Source organism: Salvelinus sp. IW2-2015, linkage group LG23 (genome assembly GCF_002910315.2).
Source record: "Salvelinus sp. IW2-2015 linkage group LG23, ASM291031v2, whole genome shotgun sequence".
NCBI lineage: Eukaryota > Metazoa > Chordata > Actinopteri > Salmoniformes > Salmonidae > Salvelinus > Salvelinus sp. IW2-2015.
In genome coordinates, this window is record NC_036863.1 from 22,011,029 (window position 1) to 22,038,931 (window position 27,903).

Genomic DNA, 27,903 nt, shown 5'->3' on the forward strand with positions numbered 1-27,903 from the left:
GATCCTGCCACAGCTCTGCCAAGGCACTGGGATCGGGAGAGACACTTAAGTGTTTTAGTACTATATCTCTTGACACAATGATGAAAATAATCATGGCCTCTAAACCTTCAAGCTGCATACTGATCCTATTCCTACTAAACACTTGAAAGAGCTGCCTCCTGTGCTTGGCCCTCCTATGTTGAACATAATAAACGGCTCTCTATCCACCGGATGTGTAACAAACTCACTAAAAATGGCAGTAATAAAGCCTCTCTTGAAAAAGCCAAACCTTGACCCGGAAAATATAAAAAACTATCGGCCTATATCGAATCTTCCAATCCTCTCAAAAATTTTAGAAAAAGCTGTTGCGCAGCAACTCACTGCCTTCCTGAAGACAAACAATGTATACGAAATGCTTCAGTCGGGTTTTAGACCCCATCATAGCACTGAGACTGCACTTTTGTAAGGTGGTAAATGACCTTTTAATGGCGTCAGACCGAGGCTCTGCATCTGTCCTCGTGCTACTTAGACCTTACTGCTGCCTTTGACACCATCGATCACCACATTCTTTTGGAGAGACTGGAAACCCAAATTGGTCTACACGGACAAGTTCTGGCCTGGTTTAGATCTTACCTGTCGGAAAGATATCAGTTTGTCTCTGTGAATGGTTTGTCCTCTGACAAATCAACTGTACATTTCGGTGTTCCTCAAGGTTCCGTTTTAGGACCACTATTGTTTCACTATATATTTTACCTCTTGGGGATGTTATTCGAAAACATAATGTTAACTTTCACTGCTATGCGGATGACACACAGCTGTACATTTCAATGAAACATGGTGAAGCCCCAAATTGCCCTCGCTAGAAGCCTGTGTTTCAGACATAAGGAAGTGGATGGCTGAAAACATTCTACTTTTAAACTCGGACAAAACAGAGATGCTTGTTCTAGGTCCCAAGAAACAAAGAGATCTTCTGTTAAATCGACAATTAATCTTGATGGTTGTAAAGTCGTCTCAAATAAAACTGTGAAGGACCTCGGCGTTACTCTTGACCCTGATCTCTCTTTTGACGAACATATCAAGACTGTTTCAAGGACCGCTTTTTTCCATCTACGTAACATTGCAAAATCAGAAATTTTCTGTCCAAAAATGATGCAGAAAAATTAATCCATGCATTTGTTACTTCTAGGTTAGACTACTGCAATGCTCTACTTTCCGGCTACCCGGATAAAGCACTAAATAAACTTCAGTTAGTGCTAAATACGGCTGCTAGAATCCTGACTAGAACCAAGAAATTTGATCATATTACTCCAGTGCTAGCTTCCCTACACTGGCTTCCTGTTAAGGCAAGGGCTGATTTCAAGGTTTTACTGTTAACCTATAAAGCGTTACATGGGCTTGCTCCTACCTATCTTTCCGAGTTGGTCCTGCCGTACATACCATACGTACGCTACGGTCACAAGACGCAGGCCTCCTAATTGTCCCTAGAATTTCTAAGCAAAACAGCGGGGAGCAGGTTTTCTTCCTATAGATCTCCATTTTTATGGAACGGTCTGCCTACCCATGTGAGAGACGCAGACTCGGTCTCAACCTTTAAGTCTTTACTGAAGACTTATCTCTTCAGTAGGTCATACGATTAGTGTAGTCTGGCCCAGGAGTGTGAAGGTGAACGGAAAGGCTCTGAAGCAACGAACCGCCCTTGCTGTCTCTGCCTGGCCGGTTCCCCTCTCTCCACTGGGATTCTCTGCCTCTAACCCTATTACAGGGGCTGAGTCACTGGCTTACTGGTGCTCTTTCATGCCGTCCCTAGGAGGGTGCGTCACTTGAGTGGTTGAGTTACTGACGTGATCTTCCTGTCTGGTTGGCGCCTCCCCTTGGTTTGTGCTGTGGTGGAGATCTTTGTGGGCTATACTCGGCCTTGTCTCAGGATTGTAAGTTGGTGGTTGAAGATATCCCCTAGTGGTGCGGGGGCTGTGGCTTTGGCAAAGTGGGTGGGGTTATATCCTTCCTGTTTGGCCCTGTCCGGGGGTATCATCGGATGAGGCCACAGTGTCTCCTGACCCCTCCTGTCTCAGCCTCCAGTATTTAAGCTGCAGTAGTCTATGTGTCGGGGGGCTAGGGTCAGTTGGTTATACCTGGAGTACTTCTCCTGTCTTATCCGGTGTCCTGTGTGAAATTAAAGTATGCTCTCTCTAATTCTCTCGTTCTCTCTTTCTTTCTCTCTCTCGGGGAACCTGAGCCTAGGACCATACGTCACGGCAAACTGGGCATGATGACTCCTTGCTGTCCCCAGTCCACCTGGCCTTGCTGCTATTCCAGTTTCAACTGTTCTGCCTGCGGTTATGGAACCCCTACCTGTCCCAGACCTGCTGCTTTCAACTCTTAATGATCGGCTATGAAAAGCCAACTGACTTTTATTCCTGATTTATTATTTGACCATGCTTGTCATTTATGAACATTTTGAAAATCTTGGCTCTCTCTAATTCTCTCCTTCTCTTTTCTCTTCTCTCTCTCAGAGGACCGGAGCCCTAGGACCATACGTCAGGACTATCGGGCATGATGACTCCTTGCTGTCCCCCAGTCCGCTGGCCTTGCTGCTATTCCAGTTTCAACTGTTCTGCCTGCGGTTATGAACCCCTACCTGTCCCAGACCTGCTGTTTTCAACTCTTAATGATCGGCTATGAAAAGCCAACTGACATTTATTCCTGATTATTACTTGACCATGCTTGTCATTTATGAACATTTTGAAAATCTTGGCTCTCTCTAATTTCTCCCTTCTCTCTTTCTTTCTCTCTCTCGGAGGACCTGAGCCCTAGGACCATACGTCAGGACTACCGGGCATGATGACTCCTTGCTGTCCCCAGTCCACCTGGCCTTGCTGGCTATTCCAGTTTCAACTGTTCTGCCTGCGGTTATGGAACCGCCACCTGTCCCAGACCTGCTGTTTTCAACTCTTAATGATCGGCTATGAAAAGCCAACTGAAAATTATCATGATTATTATTTGACCATGCTTGTCACTTGTGAACATTTTGAACATCTTGGCATGTTCTTTATAATCTCCACCCGGCACAGCCAGAAGAGACTGGCCACCCCTCATAGCCTGGTTCCTCTCTAGGCCATTCCCCCAGAAATGTCCGGGAACTTGCAGTGTGTTGGTGGAAGAGTGGGGTATGGAAGAGTGGGGTAACATCTCACAGCAAGAACTGGCAAATCTGGTGCAGTCCATGAGGTGGAGATGCACTGCAGTACTTTATGCAGCTGGTGGCCACACCAGATACTGACTGTTACTTTTGATTTTGACCCCCCCCTTCTTTCAGATACACATAATTCAATTTATGTTAGTCACATGTCTGTGGAACTTGTTCAGTTTATGTCTCAGTTGTTGAATCTTGTTATGTTCATACAAATATTTACACGTGTTAAGTTTGCTGAAAATAAACGCAGTTGACAGTGAGAGGACGTTTCTTTTTTTGCTGAGTTTATAACTACAGACAGAGTATGTTCACATTTTAGGGAATAAAATAACTAAGTATAATGTGCATGCATGGGATTTTAAGAAATAACCTATAATCACATAGATTAGCCAGTGTAGTTATGTGTCTGAAGTGCTAATCAGATTATGTTGATGTTGCTCAGATGATGTCAGTGTATTAATTAGCTGGCTAACAGCTGACAATGTTGTCTATTACCCTGGCTCCAGGTGAAGGTGATGGTAGACAATGAGCTGCTGGGCTATGCCTGTGAACAGTTCCTGGGGAAATCTGTGATGGAGATAAAGAGTGTCATTCTGCAGACCCTGGAGGGTCATTTACGCTCTATTCTCGGTAGGGACCTTCTGACAGACACGGGCTGCTGCTCAGTACTATTGGGTCTCAGAGGAGTATTACTATTAGGTCATGCTATAGAACTTAAAACCATTTTACATGTTCTCAGGAAATCAAATTCTATATGCCATATAATGTATGCATGTTCTCCTTGGACCTTTAGGCTCTGGTTTAACTCTGATATAGGATACTAACAATTTTACAATGTACAACTCATTTAAATAAATCACCACTTCAGATAGAGGAATCCATATCAGTCTATGGTTAGTGACCCAGCCAGACACTGACCCCAGTCCTGTGTTCCAGGTACTCTGACGGTGGAGCAGATCTACCAGGACAGAGACAGATTTGCTGCTCTGGTGAGGGAGGTGGCAGCGCCCGACGTGGGCCGCATGGGCATCGAGATCCTCAGCTTCACCATCAAGGTAAGAGACAGGAGCACAGTCATCCTATTACAGCTTGATACACTTAAAGTGACACCACTTGCCACACAATGACTGAGGGCCTCTGTGTTTTTTCCCTGTCCTTGTCAGGATGTTTATGATAAAGTGGAGTACCTGAGTTCCTTGGGCAAGAGTCAGACAGCTGCAGTACAGCGAGACGCAGACATTGGAGTGGCCGAGGCAGAGAGAGACGCAGGAATCAGGGTAAGAAATATACTGCAAACAAGTAGATTCCCTGAATGCGTCGCAGTACATCGCACTCAGTATTCATGTTAGTCTTTGCTACACTGAATCTTCTCTTCTCATCTTGTGGTCTGTGCCCCCAATAGGAAGCAGAATGTAAGAAAGAGATGATGGACATCAAGTTCCAAGCAGATACCAAGATGGCCGACTCTAAGAGAGGGTTGGAGATGCAGAAGGCTGCTTTCAATCAAGAAGTAAACACAAAGGTATCAGACATGGGCATTATTGCTCTAGATTAGATTCACCTAGTAGTCAATCGATGACATCAAATCTACGCCTCATGTGAAAAATGGTTAATCCTTTATAAGAGATTCACCCTGGTCATATTCATTAGTGCACACCAAACCCCCCCCCCTCCCCCCAGAAAGCAGAGGCCCAGCTGGCCTACGAGCTGCAGGCTGCCAAGGAGCAGCAGAAGATCCGTCTGGAGGAGATAGAGATCGAGGTGGTTCAGAGGAAGAAGCAGATCACCATTGAGGAGAAGGAGATTGACCGCACCGAGAAGGAGCTGATCGCCACGGTCAAGAGGCCGGCCGAGTCTGAGGCCTACAAGATGCAACAGCTGGCCGAGGGACAGAAGTGAGTGACCAATCACTGAGCCACTCCCAGAATGCATGGAAAATAAGGACAATGTGTATGCTCGTTCAAATTCTGGATGCAACGCAGGGTGTCATACAAATAGGAAGTGAGTAAACCACCACGGGAGCCTAGAGTGTCTGCCTTTCAAGCATCTATGCTGCAAGTAAGTTACACTCAGACATAGGTCTAGGATAAGCTTAGCCTTTTCTAAATCCTAACCAAAATACAAAACTGATCAGTGTGTAGGGGCAACTTCATCTCACACTTGCAGTAGTAGCTAATCAAATCGAATTGTCACATGCTTCGTAAACAATAGGTACTGAGTCAATATGCAGGGGTACGAGGTAATTGAGTTAGATTTGTCCACATTTTTGGGAATAAAATAACTAAGTATGATTTGCATACATGGCATTTTAAGAAATAACTTATAATCACTGTCTGTAGTGCTAACTAGATGATGTTGATGTTGCTCAGACTATGTTTTAGTGTATTAAGTATCTAGTTAACAGCTGACAATGTGTCTATTACCCTGATTCCAGGTGAAGGTGATGGTAGACAATGAGCTGCTGGGCTATGCCTGTGAACAGTTCCTGGGGAAATCTGTGATGAAGATAAAGAATGTCATTCTGCAGACCCTGGAAGGTTCCTGGGGAAATCTGTAACTAGGAATAAAGTGAGAGATAATAAACAGTAGCAAGCAGCGTATGTGATGAGTCAAAAAAGTGCAAAAGGGGTCAACGCAGATAGGTAGCTATTTGGTTAAGTACTTAAGTCTTATTTATATATATTTTTGAACCTTTATTTAACTAGGCAAGTCAGTTAAGAACAAATTCTTATTTACAATGACGGCCTAGGAACAGTGCCTTGTTCTGCCTTGTTCAGGGGCATTTCGATAGATTTTTACCTTGTCAGCTCGGGGATTCAATCTAGCAACCTTTCAGTTACTGGCCCAATGCTCTAACCACTAGGCTACCTGCCACCCCCTTATGGCTTGGGGGTAGAAGCTGTTCAGGGTCCTGTTGGTTCCAGACTTGGTGCATTGGTACCGCTTGCCTTGCGGTAGCAGAGAAAAAAGTCTATGACTTGTGTGGCTGGAGTCTTTGACCATTGTTAGGTCCTTCCTCTGACACCGCCTGGTATAGAGGTCCTGGATGGCAGGGAGCTAGGGTATGCACTACCCTCTTTAGCGCCTTGCAGTCGGATGCCAAGCAGTTGCTATACCATACGGCGATGCAGCCAGTCAAGATGCTCTCAATGGTGCAGCTGTAACTTTTTGAGGATCCGAGGTCCCATGCCAAATCTTTTCAGCCTCCTGAGGGAGACGAGACATTGTTGTGTCCTCCTCACGACTGTGTTGGTGTGTTTGGACCATGATCGATCCTTAGTGATGTGGTTTAAACCAAATTATAGCTATGATTTAGGTGTGTAGCCGATGTTCATACTGTAGTTCGATGAAATCTAGTCTGCAATCTAACGATGTTGTTCGAGTTAAACTCTTTACATGCCCTCCTGAACAGGATGAAGAAGGTGCTGACGGCCCAAGCGGAGGCAGAGAAGATCCGTCGTATCGGAGAGGCAGAGGCCGGTTCCATAGAGGCTATAGGGAAGGCTGAGGCTGAAAAGATGAGGCTGAAGGCTGAGGCCTACCAGCATTATGGAGAGGCTGCCAAGACTGCTCTGGTCCTAGAGGCCCTGCCTAAGGTCAGTGTGTCAGGACTGAGAGGCATTTAACACTTTATACGTAGTGTTGTGGTAAGGAGGAGTTGACATAGAGCTGCACACAATAATTTGGTACAATGTGTGTGTCAGCTTTTGGACATGAAAAAATGGAAGATTTAAAAAAAAAAAAATTAATGTTTTCAGTGTTACCATTTTTATTTGCTTTAAACCTGACAACTAAAGGCTGTGTTAGGTGAGTTCTCTCAGAAGAACACCCAGGTGAAGAAGGTTTGTGTCATTGTGTTGGTACAGATCGCTGGCAAGGTGGCGGCACCCCTGGCCCAGACCAATGAGATTGTCATCCTGAGCGGGGACGGTAGTCGTGTGACCGGCGAGGTTAACCGCCTATTGGCTGAGCTCCCCGTGTCCGTCAACGCCCTCACAGGGGTGGACCTGATGAAAGTGAGGGGGGAGGGGAAGAGGGACGGGGTACCTTCACATTCCAGGGGGGTCAGTAGAATGTAGCTATATGAGCGATACCCCGCCCATACTCATAATCACTGCAGGTGTCTGAACACATTCCATCTATCCAGCCTCAGCTAGCTAGGTTTATAAGGCTGAATCTACAGTAGGCCTATACATAAACATTTGCACTTTTGTACACAATAGAAATACAATTTTGCTGTGAAGTCCATGTCGAATTGCAGTCATTCCAGAGCATACTCCCTACAGATCATACCATGTTTCATCCCTAACTACACTCAGTTTCCTCACTCTGTGTGTCCCAAATCGCATCCTATTCCCTATGTCAATATTTGGGACAAAGCCTAAGTAATGTGCAAATAGCCAGTTGATGGCAATGGGCCAACTTTTTGATTCTCACTAAGTCACAGGGCTCTCCATTGTTCCAGTGAAGGCTGCAGCTAACCCAGTCTCTCTCTTATCATCCCACAGATCCCTTTTCTTCAGAAGATGACCAACCCTCAAGCATGAAAACAATCCAATGCACCCAGACTCCAATACATCTCTATTATGCACTTTAAATCAACAAGAAACACTTGAATACAAGAGTTGTTGTTTTACTACGAAAAGTACTACGAAAGAGTAGAGTCGTTTTCATTTCCTAGACCCCTGATGCCTTAGCTCTATAGGACCAGATCATCTGCATGGACCACTGAATGTTTTTTTTTTAAAGAACAAAAAAAAGCAACCGTTCATTTTATATTTTGTTTTTAAGAAGTTACCCCCATTGTGTTGTACTTACACTCGTCTACATTATAGAAAAGGGGCATTCATCCTGATATGTCTGTGCAGGCCCTATTCTGGTCTGAAAGGTCTCGCCAGGTCTTCACCTTGTGTCTTCATAGTTTTTTTTATTGTGTTACACTTAGTACCTTGGATATGCCCATGGTTTTTTACAGTTACTTGTGCAAGTGTTTTTAAGTATTTCGTCACCCATTTTTATTGTTTCATTCTTATGTGCAGTCCGTGCCTGTTTACCAACCAAGTGGCCAAACCTCAGGAAAAGTAATGGTTTGGCAATTCAAAAAGTTTAGTGATACTACAGTGAAATTCAATGAGAGATGTAGAAATGTCCTCCCCCATCCTCATATCATTTGCCTTTTTCTTTACTAGAATCTTCATTTCATTCTTCATCTTGGGTATGGGAGAGGTGTGCCTTAGGACAAGACATGCAAGACGCAGAAAGCATACAGATGAACACGTGTGCATCAATCTTCATGTCTGTATGAAGCCATATACTTTCAAGATTAGCCTTAATATAGAGACCCGGGAGTCCTGCTAGCTTTCCTGATCATCTGGATTACCTCAGTCAATCTAAGCTTTAATACTTGTTCTACTTCTTTCCAATTATTGAGATGCCATATGACAATATGCATTTCAGTCTCTTAGGGTAGCCAATGTTGTGTTATGTCACCTTGTGGTTCCATTCTTAAATTACATATACATTTTTATAAAGGATTTATCTCTACAGTTTACTAGACTCCTTAATTTCAGGATTTTACAAGGTGCTGCTTGATATCTTTGACTAGGAATGCAATGCTGCCAAGACCTGTTGACCATCCAATCATTTATCAGCTATCTCCACATGCCTTACCCAATGTGCTTTAAACACAAGAAGACATTTCAGTTTGTTTAGACGTTTGAGTTGGACTGGAGTTCATTTTAAGTCGTTTTTATTTTATGAAAATATATTTTAGCGTTTAGGGGATTTCTAGACACTTGCTGAACCAATGTTGCTCCGGCCAAACGCTACGCCACGTCCATGGACGTTCTCCACAATGAGTCATAATACCCTTAAAACCTAGTGGTCAAACAAGGAAATGGTTCCAATCGTTTTTACACAATTCATTTTTCCTGTAGGGGATTTTAGAAACACTTTGGGCAGTGTTTCATGTAGGCTTACCTTGGCGTGACGTTGTGATAACCGTGTAAATCTCTCTAGGACAAAAACAAAGTAGATTTTGTCCCCCGAAAAAGAAAAAAGAATTAATAATAAAATAAATAATTATCTCTAGGACAAGGTGATTTTTATCAATATAGTAGCCTGTATTTACCCCCAAAAATGAAATGCTAATTATCTGCTAATGTGGCTATCATAAAGAACTACAAATGCCATGATGATCTGGACGAGACTGCCGAATCGAGGCAAAGGTAAGAATCTCTGGATAAACTATCTAATGTTAGCTAAATTTAGTAATTAATAAATTGGCTACATTTCTTTAAATTGACAATTCTGTGAGTCGTCTTGTGCAAGTTTTAAATTGACAAAATACCTGTTAGCAAAGGTGTCAGCTAGAGAGGATGTGCAGGAGCTTGCAGGGATGTGTAGTCTTGCATTGACTACTTTGATGCTAATTAGCATTTTCAAATCTGAGCGTAAATATATTGATAAAAGTCACCTTGTCCAAGAGAGATTTACATGGTTATCAAAATGTCATGCCAAGGTGCGCCTACACAAAACACAGCCCTTATTTCAAGTGTTTCTAAAATTCCCTATTGGAAAAAAATAATGTTGGAAAAACGATTGGAACCATTTCCCTGTTTGACCACTTTGTTTTATGGGTTTTATGACACCACCACTGTGGGGCTCTATTAGAGAAAGTACCCCCCCAATGATTTCTAGAATGCAAACTCATTCAAATCTGATTGGTCCCAGAAACTGAAGGGTTGGGCCAGAGCGAGAACAAATTGTAAAGTGGCGTTTTGAAAATGTGTCATTGGCTTTGATACTCTGATTGGTTAGAGATGATCCAATCACTGATGACTTTGTTTTGTACAACCATATAAATAAGAATGAATTCCACCCTTCATTTTGATGTCACCACAATTGACTAGAATGCAAACTCATTCAAATCTGATTGGTCCCAGAAACTGAAGGGTTGGGCCAGAGCGAGAACAAATTGTAAAGTGGCGTTTTGAAAATGTGTCATTGGCTTTGATACTCTGATTGGTTAGAGATGATCCAATCACTGATGACTTTGTTTTGTACAACCATATAAATAAGAATGAATTCCACCCTTCATTTTGATGTCACCACAATTGACTTCAACAATGCAGATATGTATTCACCAATGCACCCAAGTATGTAGCGAACATAGCGCAACGGAATAATTCAGTTTGTGTAGTCAGGCAAATGCATTTTATTTTACAGTAATGTTAACCTGCTGCCAATGCCAACGGCGGTATATCGCTGGTCTGGGGGAGAATCTAATCCCTACTGATCACCAAAAGTGTTTCTTTGGAAATACTGTATTTATTTTATCGTGCTTTTATTATAGTCTCTGTTGTAAGATTTACATCTTAGACCAGACCGTAACATTTTGAAGTGATAAATTGTGTGATACAGTACTGGAAACCAGAATGCAACCTGTATTCTGTTTGATGAAATGGCTGGTTTGAATTGTATAAAGTTGGAAATGTTGAACAGGGCCATAGGCATGGGTGGACACAGGCCCACCCGCTGGGGAGCCAGGCCCAAAAACAAAACAAAAATTATACAATATGCCCCATCCATATTTCTGCAGGCCCATCCACCAACTAATTTCTTTCTACGCCCCTAATGTTGTGGTGTCATGTTCTATCTAAACATACTGAAGTCTTTCCCTGGTCAAAATGTGTTTTTGTTCAGCTGAAAAACACCCATTGGATTTTAAACTGTTATTTTTGGCCCCTCTTTTTGTGCCAATGTTCTTTAAATGCCATAAATGGCATTATGTATTATGGATAGTGTCATTTGATTTCAGCGGAGTAGAAGCAGCTTTCAGTTCAGGCAAAATCTACCTTTTGAAGCTAGAAAATAGTTGAAGACCAAACATTGTATGCCTTTAACTGTTATCTTTATCTAAAGAGTATATACAGTGCAATCGGAAAGTATTCAGACTCCTTGACTTTTTCCACATTTGACTTTTCCTTCCAGAAGGACAACCATCTCTGCAGAACTCCACCAATCAGGCCTTTATGGTAGTGTCCAGACGGAAGCCACTCAGTAAAAGGCACATGACATCCCGCTTGGAGTTTGCCAAAAGGCAGCTAAAGGACTCTCAGACCATGAGAAACAAGATTCTCTGGTCTGATGAAACCAAGATTGAACTCTTTGTCCTGAATGACATGCGTCAAGTCTGGAGGAAACCTGGCACCATCCCTACGATGAAGCATGTTTTTCAGCGGCAGAAACTGGGAGACTAGTTAGGGTCGAGGGAAAAATGAACAGAGCAAAGTACAAAGAGATCCTTGATGAAAACCTGCTCCAGAGTGCTCAGGACCTCAGACCTCAGGTTCACCTTCCAACAGGACAATGACCCTAAGCACACAGCCAAGACAACGCAGGAGTGGCTTCGGGACTAGTCTCTGAATGTCCTTGAGTGGCCCAGCCAGGACTCGGACTTGAACGCGATCGAAAATCTCTGGAGAGATCTGAAAATAGATGTGCAGCGACGCTCCCCATTCAACCTGACAGAGCTTGAGAGGATCTGCAGAGAAGAATGGGAGGAACTCCCCAAATACAGGTGTGCTTGTAGCGTCCTACCCAAGAAGACTCGAGGCTGTAATTGCTGCCAAAGGTGCTTCAACAAAGTACTGAGTAAAGGGTCTGAATGCTTAAGTAAATGTGATATTTCAGTTTTTTTATTGTTATAAATTTGCACAAATGTATAACTGGGTCTGAATACTTTCCGAATACAGTGTATATATATATAAAAAAAGATTGCACATTATTGAAATATACAATATCTATTCAGACTTAATAAATGTGTTTATGTGAATTTGTCTATTTTGGATTTATATAGATTGTTACATTACATACTACTGGAAAACTGGTCCCAAATGGATATTTCAGCATGTGAACATGTGACCCTCCAGTCTTGCTGTTGCAAAGTATTATTCACTTCCCTGTAATAAATGTTCTGCCACCTCATACAGTTTCCTCAGTATTCTTTCAGAGAATCAGTTACCAGTGGCCTGTTACATTATCCTCGTCCCATAACTCCTATGCTGTATGTGCTGTATCCAACCTTTCTAGCATGACAACGATACATACAGTATGGATATGGCTAATGTTATCAGCCTTAATATCAAAACCAAAAAAACATAATTTTGTATGTTTGATAAACCACTGCTCTTCTGCATTCACATCTCACATATAATCTCACTCATTATTTACTGTTAATTACAATGTCCCAAGAAAGTGGGGAAACATGTTGACGGTTAAGACATGATGCAAATCTATTGCATAGGTGTTAGCTCCCCTTACAAATTATAAAAATCTAATGTCAGGGCAAAAGAGTCCCCAGTTCCTTATCCTAGCAAACCACTTCCCTATTCTACAACTGAAAAATATGGATTTTTTTTGCAACGTCTAACATAGCAAAGAAAAAATAACTATACATGACTCAATATTGCATATTAATTTGCTTCAAGTCTACCCAGAGATGTTGCTAGATGTCCACAAGTGGTGGGGAAAATGTTCATGTCTACCTGACCTGTTGTGTTTACTGAACAAGAGATCACTTATAAGTCGAGCATAGGTGACTTACAGGAGGGTACTCTAGGGTCCACATGGTTGTCTCTTAGCAGCCCAGCAGAGCCAATCAAGCTGTTCTGGTGGTAGCACATCATGTTGTGGAGAGGCAGGTACTCTGGCTCATGATCAGGTAGTGGTGGATTGGGCTGTGGTGGCCGGAGCTCCCTGTTCACCCCCAGCTCCAGGCCTGGCCTCTCATACTGGGCCTGGGCCTGGAGCAGCTTCCCCTGGGGGCTTACTGAGTTGATCCCAGACCCTTCCCTGCTGTGGATCCTGTTGAGCATGTCGGTGAGGGACCAAGGGTTGCCGGACACCGAGGGGGAGGGGCTCATCTCCAGGCTACGCAGGGCACTCTCAGGTAGGTACATCCTGCTGACCTTTGGGGGCAGGGGGAGAGGGTAGTCAAACTCAGCCTGATGGGGCTGTGGCTGCTGGGGCTGGTGGTCTGATGTGTGGCTGTGGCTATGGCTATGGGAGAGTTCTGGTGCTGGACCACTTGGACCTCCTCGGTGGTGAGGTGGGTGAGGCAGCACTGGTTTCCTGCTATGCGCCTGGGGCCTCCTGAAGCCAACAGACCCTAGGTGGTGAGTCTGGCCCAGTGGAGGGTGTGGGAGGAAGAGAGGAGAAGCAACGTTTGATAAACCAGTATGCCTGGCTTCGTTATGCTGCCCAGGGCTGAAATAGAACAATAGAGTACAGTTTCAGAATATTAGCCTAGTTTTTATTTTTGTATTTATCCAATCATCATACTCTAGAAATACTGGACTGGTAAGAAGAAGCATTATGATTCTCGTTCACAATTCATTGCTGATTATTTGATTAAATACACTTTTAAGATTGAAAATGGCCTTGATAATCCGACCTGCCATAGTCCCTGGTAGTAAGTGTGTTGTATGTGTGGGTGTTGTGGGTCATTGGGTCCTGGACCCCCCATCCCTCCTGGCCACAGGGCAGGGCTGCAGCCGCAGCCCCCCAGTTCATGATGGCAGAGATTAAGGGGTTAGGTGCAGCAGAGAGAGATGTGATGTCATCAGTCCTGGATCCTGCTGCACCATAGGAATTCACTGAGCTAGAGCTTGAGACGATGACATCAGCCTCATCATCTGACTCCACTGGTCTGGATCCTACTAAAACAATGAGGACAGGACAGAAAAGAACAGGGCCGTATTCATAAAGTGTCTCAGAAAAGGAGTGCTGACCTAGGATTCATGTAATCGTATTCATCATTATTAAATGGCAAACTGATCCTAGATCAGCACTCCAGCTCTGAGACATTATGAATATAGGCTCAGATGCTAGAACAGTGAGGAGAGATGATGCATGGAGATTCCTTAACCTTCTACTTTGGCAAACTCTTTAAAATGTCCTAAAATGAACTTTAGAGGACGGGTATAGAATAACTACGTAGATAGCCTACTACAGTTTTTGGATTGTCTCAAAATGAAATAATGACACCTGCTGGCTATTGTCTTGAGCAGTTTCCTTTTCCCATGTTAGGAAAGATCAATAGACAGCTGGCTTGACTGTCATAGTATGAAATAGAAATACGTTCTTTGGAAATTAGGTGTAATGTTTACAATTTCCTTTACAGATGTTTGAATAAACTCTGTTATTAACTCTGTATGTGACTATACCATTTTTGAAGATTTCAATTCCATCTGGAGTTGTCTTTCATTTAGTTTTTCGGAGCTCTGACCTTCCTTTTCTCTGAACCTACAGAGAGAAACTATTGTCATTATTCACAGTTTCTTATTAACATGATAGTGATGTGTACCAGTAAAGTGGAAAAGAACATGTCACTTAWTTGATCAGTGAGTCGACAAAGTACCATTCCAATTCTGCACAATCATCATATCTTCCACTGAGTAAACAATTCAAAGGTTTACCAAGAGGAACATATTGGGGACTATATAATTGACAAACAAATTTGATAGTTATTCTGAGTCATACTGGGAGGAGTATTGTATCACTTTCAAGTGAGTTGCTGTTCATGTTTCAAGCTACTAGAAGGCTGTCTCACCTTTTTCTGTTCAGCCCATTGTCACGAAATCCTTTTGCAAAGGGGTTGTTGTCTATCTTGAGCTTTGTTATCTGTTGGGTAAATTAGCACGTCTCATTTATTATGAACTCAGCAAAAAAATAGACGTCCTCTCACTGTCAACTGTGTTTACTTTAAGGAAACTTAACACGTGTAAATATTTGTATGAACATAACAAGATTCAACAACTGAGACATAAACTGAACAAGTTCCACAGACATGTGACTTACATAAATTGAATTATGTGTCTCTAAAAGAAGGGGGGAGTCAAAATCAAAAGTAACAGTCAGTATCTGGTGTGGCCACCAGCTGCATTAAGTACTGCAGTGCATCTCCTCCTCATGGACTGCACCAGATTGCCAGTTCTTGCTGTGAGATGTTACCCCACTCTTCCACCAAGGCATCTGCAAGTTCCAGGACATTTCTGGGGGAATGGCCCTAGCCCTCACCCTCCGATCCAACAGGTCCCAGACGTGCTCAATGGGATTGAGATCCGGGCTCTTCGCTGGCCATGGCAGAACACTGACATTCCTGTCTTGCAGGAAATCACACACAGAATGAGCAGTATGGCTGGTAGCATTGTCATGCTGGAGGGTCATGTAAGGATGAGCCTGCAGGAAGAGTACCATATGAGGGAGAAGGATGTCTTCCCTGTAACGCACAGCGTTGAGATTGCCTGCAATGACAACAAGCTCAGTCCGATGATGCTGTGACACACCACCCCAGACCATGACGAACCCTCCACCTCCAAATCGATCCCGCTCAAGAGTACAGGCCTTGGTGTAACGCTCATTCCTTCAACGATAAACATGAATCCTGTCATCACCCCTGGTGAGACAAAACCGCGACTCGTCAGAGAAGAGCACTTTTTGCCAGTCCTGTCTGGTCCAGCGACGGTGGGTTTGTGCCCATAGGCGACGTTGTTGCCGGTGATGTCTGGTGAGGACCTGCCTTACAACAGGCCTACAAGCCCTCAGTCCAGCCTCTCTCAGCCTATTGCATACAGTCTGAGCATTGATGGAGGGATTGTGCATTCCTGGTGTAACTCGGGCAGTTGTTGTTGCCATCCTGTACCTGTGCTGCAGGTGTGATGTTCGGATGTACTGATCCTGTGCAGGTGTTGTTACATGTGGTCTGCCACTGCGAGGACGATCAGCTGTCCGTGCTGTCTCCCTGTAGCGCTGTCTTAGGCGTCTCACAGTACGGACATTGCAATTTATTTCCCTGGCTACATCTGCAGTCCTCATGCCTCCTTGCAGCATGCCTAAGGCACGTTCACACAGATGAGCAGGGACCCTGAGCATCTTTATTTTGGTGTTTCTCAGAGTCAGTAGAAAGGCCTCTTTAGTGTCCWAAATTTTCATAACTGTGACCTTAATTGCCTACCGTCTGTAAGCTGGTAGTGTCTTAACAACCGTTCCACAGGTGCATGTTCATTAATTGTTTATGGTTCTTTGAACAAGCACGGGAAACAGTGTTTAAACCCTTTACAATGAAGAAGTTATTTGGATTTTTACGAATTATCTTTGAAAGWCAGGATCCTGAAAAAGGGACATTTCTTTTTTTGCTGAGTTTAGTACTGTACACCCCAGGAGGTTGGTAGCACCTTAATTGGGGAGAATGGGCTTGTTCTAATGCCTGGAGCGGAATCAGTGGAATGATATCAAATGCAGCAAACAAATAAAATAGCACATGCACCGAATACAACCTTACCGTGAAATGCTTACTTACAAGCCCTTAACCAACAATGCAGTTCAAGAAATAAAGTTAAGAAAACATTTACAAATGACAACGATACATTTTTAACGTTACAACATAACATTTTGACAACGTTACATTTTTTAAATAAAGTAAAAAATTAAATAAAAAGTAACACAATAAAATAACAATAACGAGGCTATATACGTTACCAAGTCAATGTGTGGAGGTGCAGGTTAGTCGAGGTAATTTGTACATGTAGGTAGGGGTAAAGTGACTATGCATAGATAATAAACAGCGAATGGGGGAGGGGGTATCAATGTATATAGTCCGGTTGACCAGTTGATTAATTGTTCAGCAGTCTTATGATTTATGGGTAGAAGCTGTTAAGGAGCCTTTTGGACCTAGACGTGGCTCTCCAGTACTGTTTGCCGTGCGATAGCAGAGAGAACATTCTATGACTTGGGTGACTGGAGTCTTTGAAAATGTTTTGGGCTTTCCAGGTGTTTGATGCCATTCCATGTGCTCCATTCCGGCCATTATTATTAGCCGCTCTCCCCTTAGCAGCCTCCTGTGCTGTACACGTCTCTTATTATGCTCTCTTGAAGCAGCATTTGATATTCCAGACTTTACATGCATTGTCCATATTCAACCTCCAGAGAGCACTCTAATCAACACAATTGGATTAGAGCTGTTCCAATATCTCCTTCTGGGAGAATCCCAAGGGTGTCCTGGCCTTACCTCTGAGTTCTGGTAGGCAGTGACAGCTATGAAGGCTGCCTCGGGGAAGGTGAAGCGCAGGTAGCCCCCTGACAGAGGGTTATAGGGGTCTGGAGACTGGACGATGTGCAGACGGGGCTGGTACTTATGCATGGAGTGAAGAACCACCTGCAGAACATATGATGATCCCTGTTACTACTATGCCTGCCGACACATACTCTCCAAATGGTTTAATTTGGCACCCAAAATTTCTGCGAAAAAATAAAAATACAATACCAGTCAACGGTTTGGACACACCTACTAATTCAAGGGTTTTTCTTTATTTTTACTATTTTCTACATTGAAGAACAATAGTGAAGACATCAAAACTATGAAATAACATATGGAATCATGTAGTAACCAAAAAGGTCTTAAACATATCAAAATATATTTGAGATTTGAGATTCTTCMAAGTAGCCACCCTTTGCCTTGATGACAGCTTTGCACAGACAGCTTTTTATATACAAATGTAAGCAAGGTGTAAGGATCTGGGTGTAGCTGGTGCAGAGGAGTCAGGCGCAGGACAGCAGAGATGAGTAACACAAGGAACTTTACTCAAAATGTCCAAATACATGAAGTAATACCAAGCACACAAACATCGGACCGAACTTACAATAAAACAATCACGCACAAAAACCATGGGGAAAACAGAGGGTTAAATAATGAACATGTAATTGGGGAATTGAAACCAGGTGTGTAAAACAAAGACAAAACAAATGGAAAATGAAAAGTGGATCGGCGATGGCTAGAAGGCCGGTGATGTCGACCGCCGAACGCCGCCCGAACAAGAAGAGGGACCGACTTCGGCGGAAGTCGTGACACAAGGTTTGAAATGATTATGTTTTAGTCAAACATTATATCTGTTTGGGCTTCTTGCAGTCAATTTGCAGTGTACAAATTATTTGTAATTATGTTTACATTTGAGTAATTTAGTAGATGCTCTTAACCAGAGCGACTTACATGATCAATTAGGGTTAAGTGCCTTGCTTAGGGCACATCTACAGATTGCTAAAATTCTAATAGTTCGCCTAATTTCAGTTTATGTGACAAAACAAGCAAGTATAGTGTAGAGAATCATTGTACCATCTAAACTGCTGTGAAATATATTGTGCATAACCAAAAATATTGTACTTTCAGCTGTTTGAAGCTGGTGTACAAAACTGAAAGTTAAAGACACAAATATGTTACTTAACCACAGGAAGCATAGAAACACAGCACATAGAACAGATCTAACGCTTCTTAGACTTGTTTTTTAACAAGAATGACCGATCTATAACTCACATTTCTATGAGAATTTGGTTGGGTTGCCCAAAAAGTTGCATTTTCCAGGTTTAAGTAACATTCAGTGACTATCAGCTCTTTTGCAACAGTGTCATGGTGACATGACACTTTTAATGTCATAAAATATGCCATGGTCCTTCCATGCCAAGCCTTACCAGGCCACTGGAGTTGAGGGTGTTGTTGGTGAGTTTGAGCTTGTGGAAGGAGACGGGGTATTGCATCCACCTCTCCCCCAGGGAGGGAGAGTCTGGGTGGATGAAGAAGCGGTTGGGAAGATGTGGCTCGGTCATACCACTCACTTCCCAGCGATCTCTGCTCCACTGCACAGGACAGAGGTACAGTTTAGTGTCTAAACACATTGATAACCAGCATCTTCTGCAGTTTTGAATCTAACATATTTTTCTAAAGCTTATCAATCTAAACACAAACACTAATCTACAACGTTAGTGTGTGTGTGTGTGTGTGTTGTGGTAGCAATAGATAACACAAAATTTAAATAAACAGTAGCCTAATACTGGGAGGGGTAGGGTGAGGTACCTTGTATTTGTCGTCATCAAATGAGACCATGTCCATCATCAACACATACTTTGCCTGAGGATTCAACCCTGTCACAGTGACTCTGCAGCTCGGAAACATACGCCTATAAAATACAATCAGGTGGGAAGTTTGAACAATATTGAACCAACCGGTTAGGAGAGACCAGGGCACAAAGAAACAACGAAACTCAAACTAGAAACCACGTAGAAAGCTGAATGATGTAATTCAATGTGCTAATGCTTGGTTAGTGTATTTTCATGCCTTGTAACTTTTGCTAGAATCCATACATTTTCCATACAATTGTCAATATTCTTGCCGCCTCTCTTTTTTTAATATATAATCATTCTTATCAGTAAGAAGAGGTCTGTTGATTGGTAAAGCTGATGACAATAATTACTGTTGTATTTTCTCACAAAACTCAGATTAAACTCAGATTTGTAGAGGGGCAAATTTTTACATTTATCACAATTAACCCCTTATCTAAAATTCAATGGTATTTTATATGGTATTTAGAAATATTCACATAATATTCACATAATGAAAAAAATATATATATCAAGTTTGCAATTACAACTAAGATAATACCTTAAAAAAATGTAAGGGAAAAAATCATACTTTTGAATGTGAAAAGTATCCTATCTATAATATATACATTTTGGTTACTCGGTTTTTGGTCAATATGACATGCCTAAAATATCAAATATACATATATTTTAGTCAATGTAGTGAATTTTCATCCAAGTATCAGCTTCAAGTCAGAAAATGTTTCAATTACCCCTAATTTGTATCATTGAAGACAGTATTACATTTAACCCTGCAGCCTGTTACAATGATCCCCGCCAAAGGGTGTCGTGCACCCCAAAAATCTGAGGGCGCACAAGGTACGTGAGGATGCCTGGGGGTGGTCCGTAGTGGGGCTATGCCCCCGTCTGTAAGTTGGAGAATTTAGCATTATTCAAACACCTAAAACAGATTTTTTTCTGCAATCTAGAGACATCATCATGCTTAATTCTGTGTCAAAGAAATATGTATATTTTTCTGCATATGTAAGCATACTTCTTGAGCTGTCTGTATCCTCCTGACTGGTGTGTTTTTTAAAGAAACTAAATATGCTTCTCTGCATCTCTGCTCAAATCTGGGTAAAAGATTGAAAGGAACATCTTATTCAGTATATTTAGTTATTGCTTGCTTTTCTAAAGTCTACCAACCTTGCCAGCAGGTATGCCAGCTAAGATGGTTAGACAAGCTAGCTACTCTAACTTGATTGATAGCCTGTCAATTTCTCGCATGGAATAGCCTTAATTTCTCAGAACAAGAATAGACTGATGAGTTTCACAAAGAAAGTCTTTGTTTCTGGCCATTTTGAGCCTGTAATCGAACCCACAAATGCTGATGCTCCAGATACTCAACTAGTCTAAAGAAGGGCAGTTTTATTGCTTCTAATCAACACAAGTTTTCAGCTGTGCTAACATGTGTGCAAAATGGTTTTCTAATGATCATTTAGCCTTTTTAAATTATAAACTTGGATTAGTTTACACAACGTGCCATTGGAACACAAGAGTGATGGTTGCTGATAATGGGCCTCTGTACGCATATGTAGACATTCCATTAAAAATCAGCCATTTCCAGCTACAATAGTAATTTACAACATTAACATTGTCTACACTGTATTTCTGATCAATTTGATGTTATTTTAATGGACAAAAAATGTGCTTTGATTTCAAAAAACAAGGACATTTCTAAGTGATCCCAAACGTTATATGTGTATATATATATGTGTGTGTGTGTGTGTGTGTGTGTGTGTGTGTGTGTGTGTGTGTGTGTGTGTGTGTGTGTGTGTGTGTGTGTGTGTGTGTGTGTGTGTGTGTGTGTGTGTGTGTGTGTGTGTGTGTGTGTGTGTGTGTGTGTGTGTGTGTGTTGTGTTGTGTGTGTGTGTGTGTGTGTGTGTGTGTGTGTGTGTTTACAGGACAAATCTGAGGGCACATGCTCCTGTGCCCCCTCTGACCCTAGCCTGGGTACCAGTCTTTAGCTAATCCACTCCCTGTACACCGTCGTGCCAAAAAGACTGGCCTTTCTGCCATCTTTAAATATGAACATTCTATAATTAATGAACTGGAGGAGAACAGAGGATTTGTTCCTGATTCGATCACCGCTATCCTCTAATCACAACTATTATGCAAATATTGGAACTCATAAACTTTTATATCCACAGAACATGTTGGCATCCGGTTGCTAAGCAACTGTTTTTTGTTTGTCCAGATGAAAAACCAGTCTAACAAAAGCACTGAGGTACTAACGGTCAAAAAGTTGCTAGCTCACCTCTAAATTCTCAAAGTATATTCCAACCACAAAACGTCTGAGTTTTACTTGCCTAGCTAACAGCTAAATATAGTTTTTATAAATTCTAATTACATTTTCGACACTCCACATGTTGTCAAGGAAAATATTAATGTTATTTCCAAAAACCAATAGTAACTCCGCCATAAATTAGTAGGGTATATTGTCTCATTCAGGTGCTAGTCGGACATACGACACTCGGACATTTCCGACTTGCAAACTGGTTGAACGTAGCCAGTGTATAACTACAACCAATTAGCAAGTTGGAAATTTCCGAGTTTCCTAGTTCCGACAAGCACTGCTGCATATGTTGGTCACAGATACCTTAAAAAATGGTGGGGGAGTGGATCAGAAAACCAGTTAGTATCTGTTGTGACCACCATTTACCTCATGCAGCGCAACACATCTCCTTCGCATAGAGTTGATCAGGCTGTTGATTGTGGCCTGTGAAATGTTATCCAACTGCTCTTCAATGGCTTTGTCAAGTTGCTGCATAATGGCGGGAACTGGAACACCCTGTCTGTTGAGTATGCAAGCCATGGAAGAACTGGGACATTTCCATCTTCCAGGAATTGTGTACAGATCCTTGCGACATGGGGCTGAGCATTTTCATGCTGAAACATTAGGTGATGGCGGAGGATGAATGGCATGACAATGGGACTAAGGATCTTATCACGGTATCTCTGTGCATTCAAATTGCCATCGATAAAATGCAACTGCGTTCATTGTCCGTAGTTTATGCCTGCCCATAGCATAATCCCACCGCCACCATGGGCACTCTGTTCACAACGTTGACATCAGCAAACTGCTCACCCACACATCGCCATACACGCTGTCTGCCATCTGCCTGGTACAGTTGAAACCGATATTCATCTGTGACGAGCACACTTCTCCAGCATGCCAGTGGTCATCAAAGGTGAGCATTTGTCCACTGAACTTGGTTACGACGCCGAACTGCAGTCAGGTCAAGACTCTGGTGAGAACGACGAGCACGTAGATGAGCTTTCGTGAGATGGTTTCTGACAGTTTGTGCAGAAATTCTTCTGTTGTGCAAACTCAGTTTCATCAGCTGTCCAGGTGGCTGGGCTCAAACGATTCTGCAGGTGAAGAAGCCAGATGTGGATATCCTGGGCTGGTGTGGTTACACGTGGTCTGCGGTTGTGAGGCTGGTTGGTCGTACTGCCAAATTCTGGAAGCGGCTTATGGTAGAAAAATGAACATTCAGTTCTCTGGCAACAGCTCTGGTGGACATTCCTGCAGTGAGCATGCCAATTGCACGCTCCCTCAAAACTTGAGACATCTGTGGCATCGTGTTGTGTGACAAAACTGCACATTTTAGAGTGGCCTTTTATTGTCCCCAGCACAAGGTGTACTTGTGTAATAATCATGCTGTTTAATCAGCTTCTTGATATGCCACACCTGTCAGGTGGATGGATTATCTTGGCAAAGGAGAAATGCTCACTAAACAAATTTGTGCAAAACATTTCAGCGAAATAAGCTTTTTGTGTGTATGGAACATTTCTGGGATCTTTTAGTTCAGCTCATGAAACATGGGACCAACACTTTACATGTTGCGTTTATATTTTTGTTAAGTGTAGTAACCGCAGTCTGCAGATAGACATTAGAAAGGCCAGTCTGTAATGGGTCAGCGGTCAAACGACCACCCCTCATCACTGTCAAATGTTCCCTAAAACACTTAAGCGAACAGGCCTTTCTAATCGACCTGGCCCGGGTATCCTAGAAGGATATTGACCTCATTCCATCAGTAGAGGATGCCTGGTTATTCTTTAAAAGTGCTTTCCTCACCATTTAAATAAGCATGCCCCATTTAAAAAATGTAGAACTAAGAACAGATATAGCCCTTGGTTCACTCCAGACTTGACTGCCCTTGACCAGCACAAAAGCATCCTGTGGCGTACTGCATTAGCATCGAATAGTTAGGAACCAATATACACAGGCAGTTAGGAAAGCTAAGGCTAGCTTTTTCAAACAGAAATTTGCATCCTGTAGCACAAACTCCAAAAAGTTCTACGACACTGTAAATTCCATGGAGAATAAGAGCACCTCCTCCTAGCTGCCCACTGCATTGAGGCTAGGAAACACCGTCACCACCTATAAATCTACGATAATTGAGAATTTCAATAAGCATTTCTCTACAGCTGGCCATGCCTTCCACCTGGCTACCCCTACCCCGGGTCAACAGCTCTGCACCCCCCACAGCAACTTGCCCAAGCCTCCCCCATTTCTTTTTCACCCAAATCCAGATAGCTGATGTTCTGAAAGAGCTGCAAAATCTAGATCCCTACAAATCAGCTGGGCTAGACAATCTGGACCCTCTCTTTCTAAATTTATCCACCACAATTGTTGCAACCCTTATTACTAACCTGTTCAACCTTTCTTTCGTATCATCTGAGATCCCTAAAAATTGGAAAGCTGCCGCGGTCATCACTCTCTTCAAAGGGGGAGACACTCTAGACCCAAACTGTTACAGACCTATATCTATCCTACCCTGCCTTTCTAAAATCTTCGAAAGCCAAGTTAACAAACAAATCACCGACCATTTCGAATCCCACCGTACCTTCTACTCTATGCCATCTGGTTTCTGAGCGGGTCATGGGTGCACCTCAGCCACGCTCAAGGTCCTAAACGATATCATAACCGCCATCGATAAAAGACAATACTGTGCAGCCATCTTCATCGACCTGGCCAAGGCTTTCGACTATGTCAATCACTGCATTCTTATCGGCAGACTCAATAGCCTTGGTTTCTCAAATGACTGCCTCGCCTGGTTCACCAACTACTTCTCAAATAGAGTTCAGTGTGTCAAATTGGAGGGCCTGTTGTCCAGACCTCTGGCAGTCTCTATGGGGGTGCCACAGGGTTAAATAATCGGGCTGACTCTTTTCTCTGTGTACATCAATGATGTTGCTCTTGCTGCTGGTGATTCTCTGATCCACCTCTACGCAGACGACACCATTCTGTATACTTCTGGCCCTTCTTTGTACACTGTGTTAACAAACCTCCAGACGAGCTTCAATGCCATACAACACTCCTTCCGTGGCCTCCAACTCTTCAACCGATCGCTGCCCGCACCCTCCCGCCCGTCTACTCTGGACGGTTCTGACTTAGAATATGTGGACAACTACAAATACCTAGGTGTCTGGTTAGACTGTAAACTCTCCTTCCAGACTCACATTAAGCATCTCCAATCCAAAATTAAATCTAGAATCGGCTTCCTATTCCGCAACAAAGCATCCTTTACTAATGCTGCCAAACACCCTCATAAAACTGACTATCTGTTACGCCCTGACCTTAGTTCCTTTGTTATGTCTCTAATTTGGTTTGGTCAGGGCGTGAGTTGGGGTGGGCATTCTATGTTTTTGTTCTATGTTTTATATTTCTATGTGTTTGGCCGAGTGTGGTTCTCAATCAGAGGCAGCTGTCTATCGTTGTCTTTGATTGAGAACCATACTTAGRTAGCCTCATCCCACCTGTGTTTTGTGGGTAGTTGTTTTCTGTTGTGTGTCTGCACCAGCCAGAACTGTTACGGTCGTTCTCTTTGTTCKCTTTGTTATTTCAGTGTTCATTAAATAAATATGGACACGTACCACGCTGCACCTTGGTCCTATCCTTCCAACAGCTGTTACACTATCCTACCGATCCTTGATTTCGGCGATGTCATTTACAAAATAGCCTCCAACACTCTACTCAGAAAATTGGATGTAGTCTATCACAGTGCCATCCATTTTGTCACCAAAGCCCAATATACTACCCACCACTGAGACCTGTATGCTCTCGTTGGCTGGCACTCACTTCATATTCGTCGCCAAACCCACTGGCTCCAGATCATCTATAAGTCTTTGCTAGGTAAAGCCCCGCCTTATCTCAGCTGACTGGTCACCATAGTAGCACCCACCCGTAGCACGCGCTCCAGCAGGTATATTTCACTGGCCATCCCCAAAGCCAACTCCTCATTTGGACGCCTTTCCTTCCAGTTCTCTGCTGCCAATGACTGGAACGAATTGCAAAAATCACTGAAGCTGGAGTCTTATACCTCCCTCTCGAACTTTAAGTATCAGCTGTCAGAGCAGCTTATCAATCATTGCACCTGTACACAGCACATCTGTAAATAGCCCACCCAACTACCTCTTCCACATATTGTTAATTGTTTTTTGCTCCTTTGCACCCCAGTATCTCTATTTGCACATTCATCTTCTGCACTATCTGTCACTCCAGTATTTAATTGCTAAATTGTAATTATTTCGCCGCTATGGACTATTTATTGCCTTACCTCCCTAATCTTACTACATTTGCACACACTGTATTGATTTTTATATTGTGTTATTGACTGTACGTTTGTTTATTCCATGTGTAACTCTGTGTTGTTTGTGACGCGCTGCTTTGTTTTATCTTGGTCGCAGTTGTAAATATCTAGCCTACCTGATTAAATAAAGGTGAAATAAATTAAATAAATAAATAAAAGTCTCTTTGGCAGTGACAAGGAGTGGAACTTCAGCTGAAGAAACTGGTACTCAGACTACTCTTACGCCGCCGCCTACAGGGTTAAGTGTACATTTTGACTTCTGACACTTTCTGTTGACTTGTAAAGGACTGGTATGTCCTAGAAAGGTAGTTACAGTGGGTAATGGTAGCTGAGATATGCATGTTGTTTGTATAAAATATTATTAATAACTCAAATAATCTTTTCATAAATAAGCAAAAGACTGAAAGTGTTACTTTGTGCTCCATACTACTATCGGTTATTCAATTTAATAAAAAATAGTGGTTCTTTGCAACAGAATTACTCTGAGACTAGGCCTATGTCCCAAAACAGTCACCAAATGGAAATTACATTATTTTAGGCTATCATATTTAATTAATTTCTAATGTTTCTATCACTCATGTTTCATATTCTTGACAAGCGGTTATTATGAAGGCCTATGGCTACCGCTATTTATCATCCACACATCCTACCTTCCTGTTTTGGTGATGAGCATCTCAGTTCCTATATCGCCAAATTGTTCCCATAGCTCGCGACCCTGGAGCGACACCCGAACTTGAAGAGCTGAAAGCTCGGGTTCACACCCGACTTTACCACCGCCGTTCCAAGACTGGCCCCGTCGAACCGCATCTTTCCAATCTAGTAGAAGGTATTTATTTGCGTCATTCATAGCCTATATTAGAGTTACGTTTTTTATTCCACAAACCTATGACAATAGACTACATAAATAGCTAACCACTGGGCACACAGTGGTTGAATGAATCAACGTTGTTTCCACGTAATTTCAATTAAATTATGTTAGATGTTGAATTGACGTCTGTGCCCAGTGGGATAGGCTACCCCTCTCAATAGAAAAGAGCATTGGTATTGTTAGGCTCAATTAGGACTTTTAAACACTGTAATGCAACGTTTTCAATAACATTTGGTCATGTTGTCTATCCATTAAACACAAACCTACCTGGTGGACAATAGCCATAGTTCCTGGGCTGAGAGTTGAGTGGGTAGTCACCACACAGCAGCCTCTCCTCATGCAGATACATGGCCTTGGAGCTCCAGTCAGCGCTCTTGTTGTTAATTCCTCTCTGATTTACTCCAAACTCGAACTCAGTGATATGCACTTGAGATGTGATTAGGGCAGCTATCCCCTATACCTTTCCCTCCCATATGGAAGAAGACAGAGGTGTGTATGTGTGTGTGTGTGTGTGTTAAGTGTTGGAACATCAATCAGAACCCCACTTTGATCTTTATACAGTTTAGAGTAGCCTACATGTTGTTGTGTGAAAAGAGGGGTGCAGGTAGGGGGAGGTTGGTGTTCAGTATAGGCAGTGATGCATTGGTGTTCCCCAACTTCAAAACCCCCAACTCCCAGGCCAGGTGCTAATCACCTGGGCAGTTTGGCCTGCCATTACTACAGGAAGCTGGTCCCGGGTCCTTTATTATACTGGCTGACCAGACAGACACAGGACAGAAAGCAGGGGAGTGTCAATGCAGAGGTGTGTGTCGAGTGACACCTTGCTCCCTAAGTAACGACCTCCAGTCCATTGGACTTGAGCTCTACAGGGATGGCCTGGCTCTTTGAGATGTGGCTTGGTTATGATAAATATCATCATGATACCAAAAATATCTGAACACTTCTGATCTTCTCTAATGTAGTAAATGCTGTCACAAAAATATATATTTGTCTTTGGTCTTCAAGGCAAGAGGGTGGAATTATTAATGTGGTTGTATGATTAAACAATATTTTAAATTATCATTAAATTATCATTAGGAATGGATAAATCATTCTACATATGAAATACGTATTTGAGAGAACTTACAAATCTCTTATCCCAGCATATGAAGAGGACCTACACAGAACTTGTATGGACTGGAGACTCATGTTCTGCTCTTATGCTCATATGTTATGTAGAGGTAAATCAGAACATTACAGAACATTTCTATGAATGTCTATAAATAGTAATTTACTTTCCTTCAATGTGCTACAAT

The 27,903-nt window shown here is 42.6% G+C and overlaps 2 protein-coding genes across 4 annotated transcripts in view; one reads left to right on the forward strand and one right to left on the reverse strand.

Moving 5' to 3' along the window:
- Nucleotides 1-12,160, forward strand: part of LOC111950510 (flotillin-2a) — a 45,884-nt gene extending 33,724 nt beyond the window's left edge. For all 3 annotated transcript variants that reach the window (XM_023968132.2, XM_070434264.1, XM_023968135.2), the window contains 8 exons: nucleotides 3,679-3,802; nucleotides 4,109-4,227; nucleotides 4,336-4,449; nucleotides 4,575-4,694; nucleotides 4,853-5,067; nucleotides 6,585-6,768; nucleotides 7,039-7,188; nucleotides 7,681-12,160. In XM_023968132.2, coding sequence (XP_023823900.1) covers nucleotides 3,679-3,802; nucleotides 4,109-4,227; nucleotides 4,336-4,449; nucleotides 4,575-4,694; nucleotides 4,853-5,067; nucleotides 6,585-6,768; nucleotides 7,039-7,188; nucleotides 7,681-7,719 — 1,065 coding nt within the window. In that variant the 3' untranslated portion in view covers nucleotides 7,720-12,160. The remainder of the gene's footprint in view (nucleotides 1-3,678; nucleotides 3,803-4,108; nucleotides 4,228-4,335; nucleotides 4,450-4,574; nucleotides 4,695-4,852; nucleotides 5,068-6,584; nucleotides 6,769-7,038; nucleotides 7,189-7,680) is intronic.
- On the reverse strand, nucleotides 12,153-27,323 carry LOC111950513 (T-box transcription factor TBX6L-like). Its single transcript, XM_070434277.1, has 10 exons — nucleotides 27,303-27,323; nucleotides 26,876-27,062; nucleotides 26,391-26,556; nucleotides 19,080-19,182; nucleotides 18,698-18,862; nucleotides 17,244-17,390; nucleotides 14,787-14,857; nucleotides 14,405-14,479; nucleotides 13,629-13,733; nucleotides 12,153-13,441 (listed from the first exon to the last, which is right to left on the reverse strand). The coding sequence occupies exons 1-10, from the start codon at nucleotides 27,321-27,323 to the stop codon at nucleotides 12,754-12,756; spliced, it is 1,728 nt and encodes a 575-aa protein (XP_070290378.1). The 3' UTR covers nucleotides 12,153-12,753.
- Nucleotides 27,324-27,903: the final 580 nt, after the last annotated feature.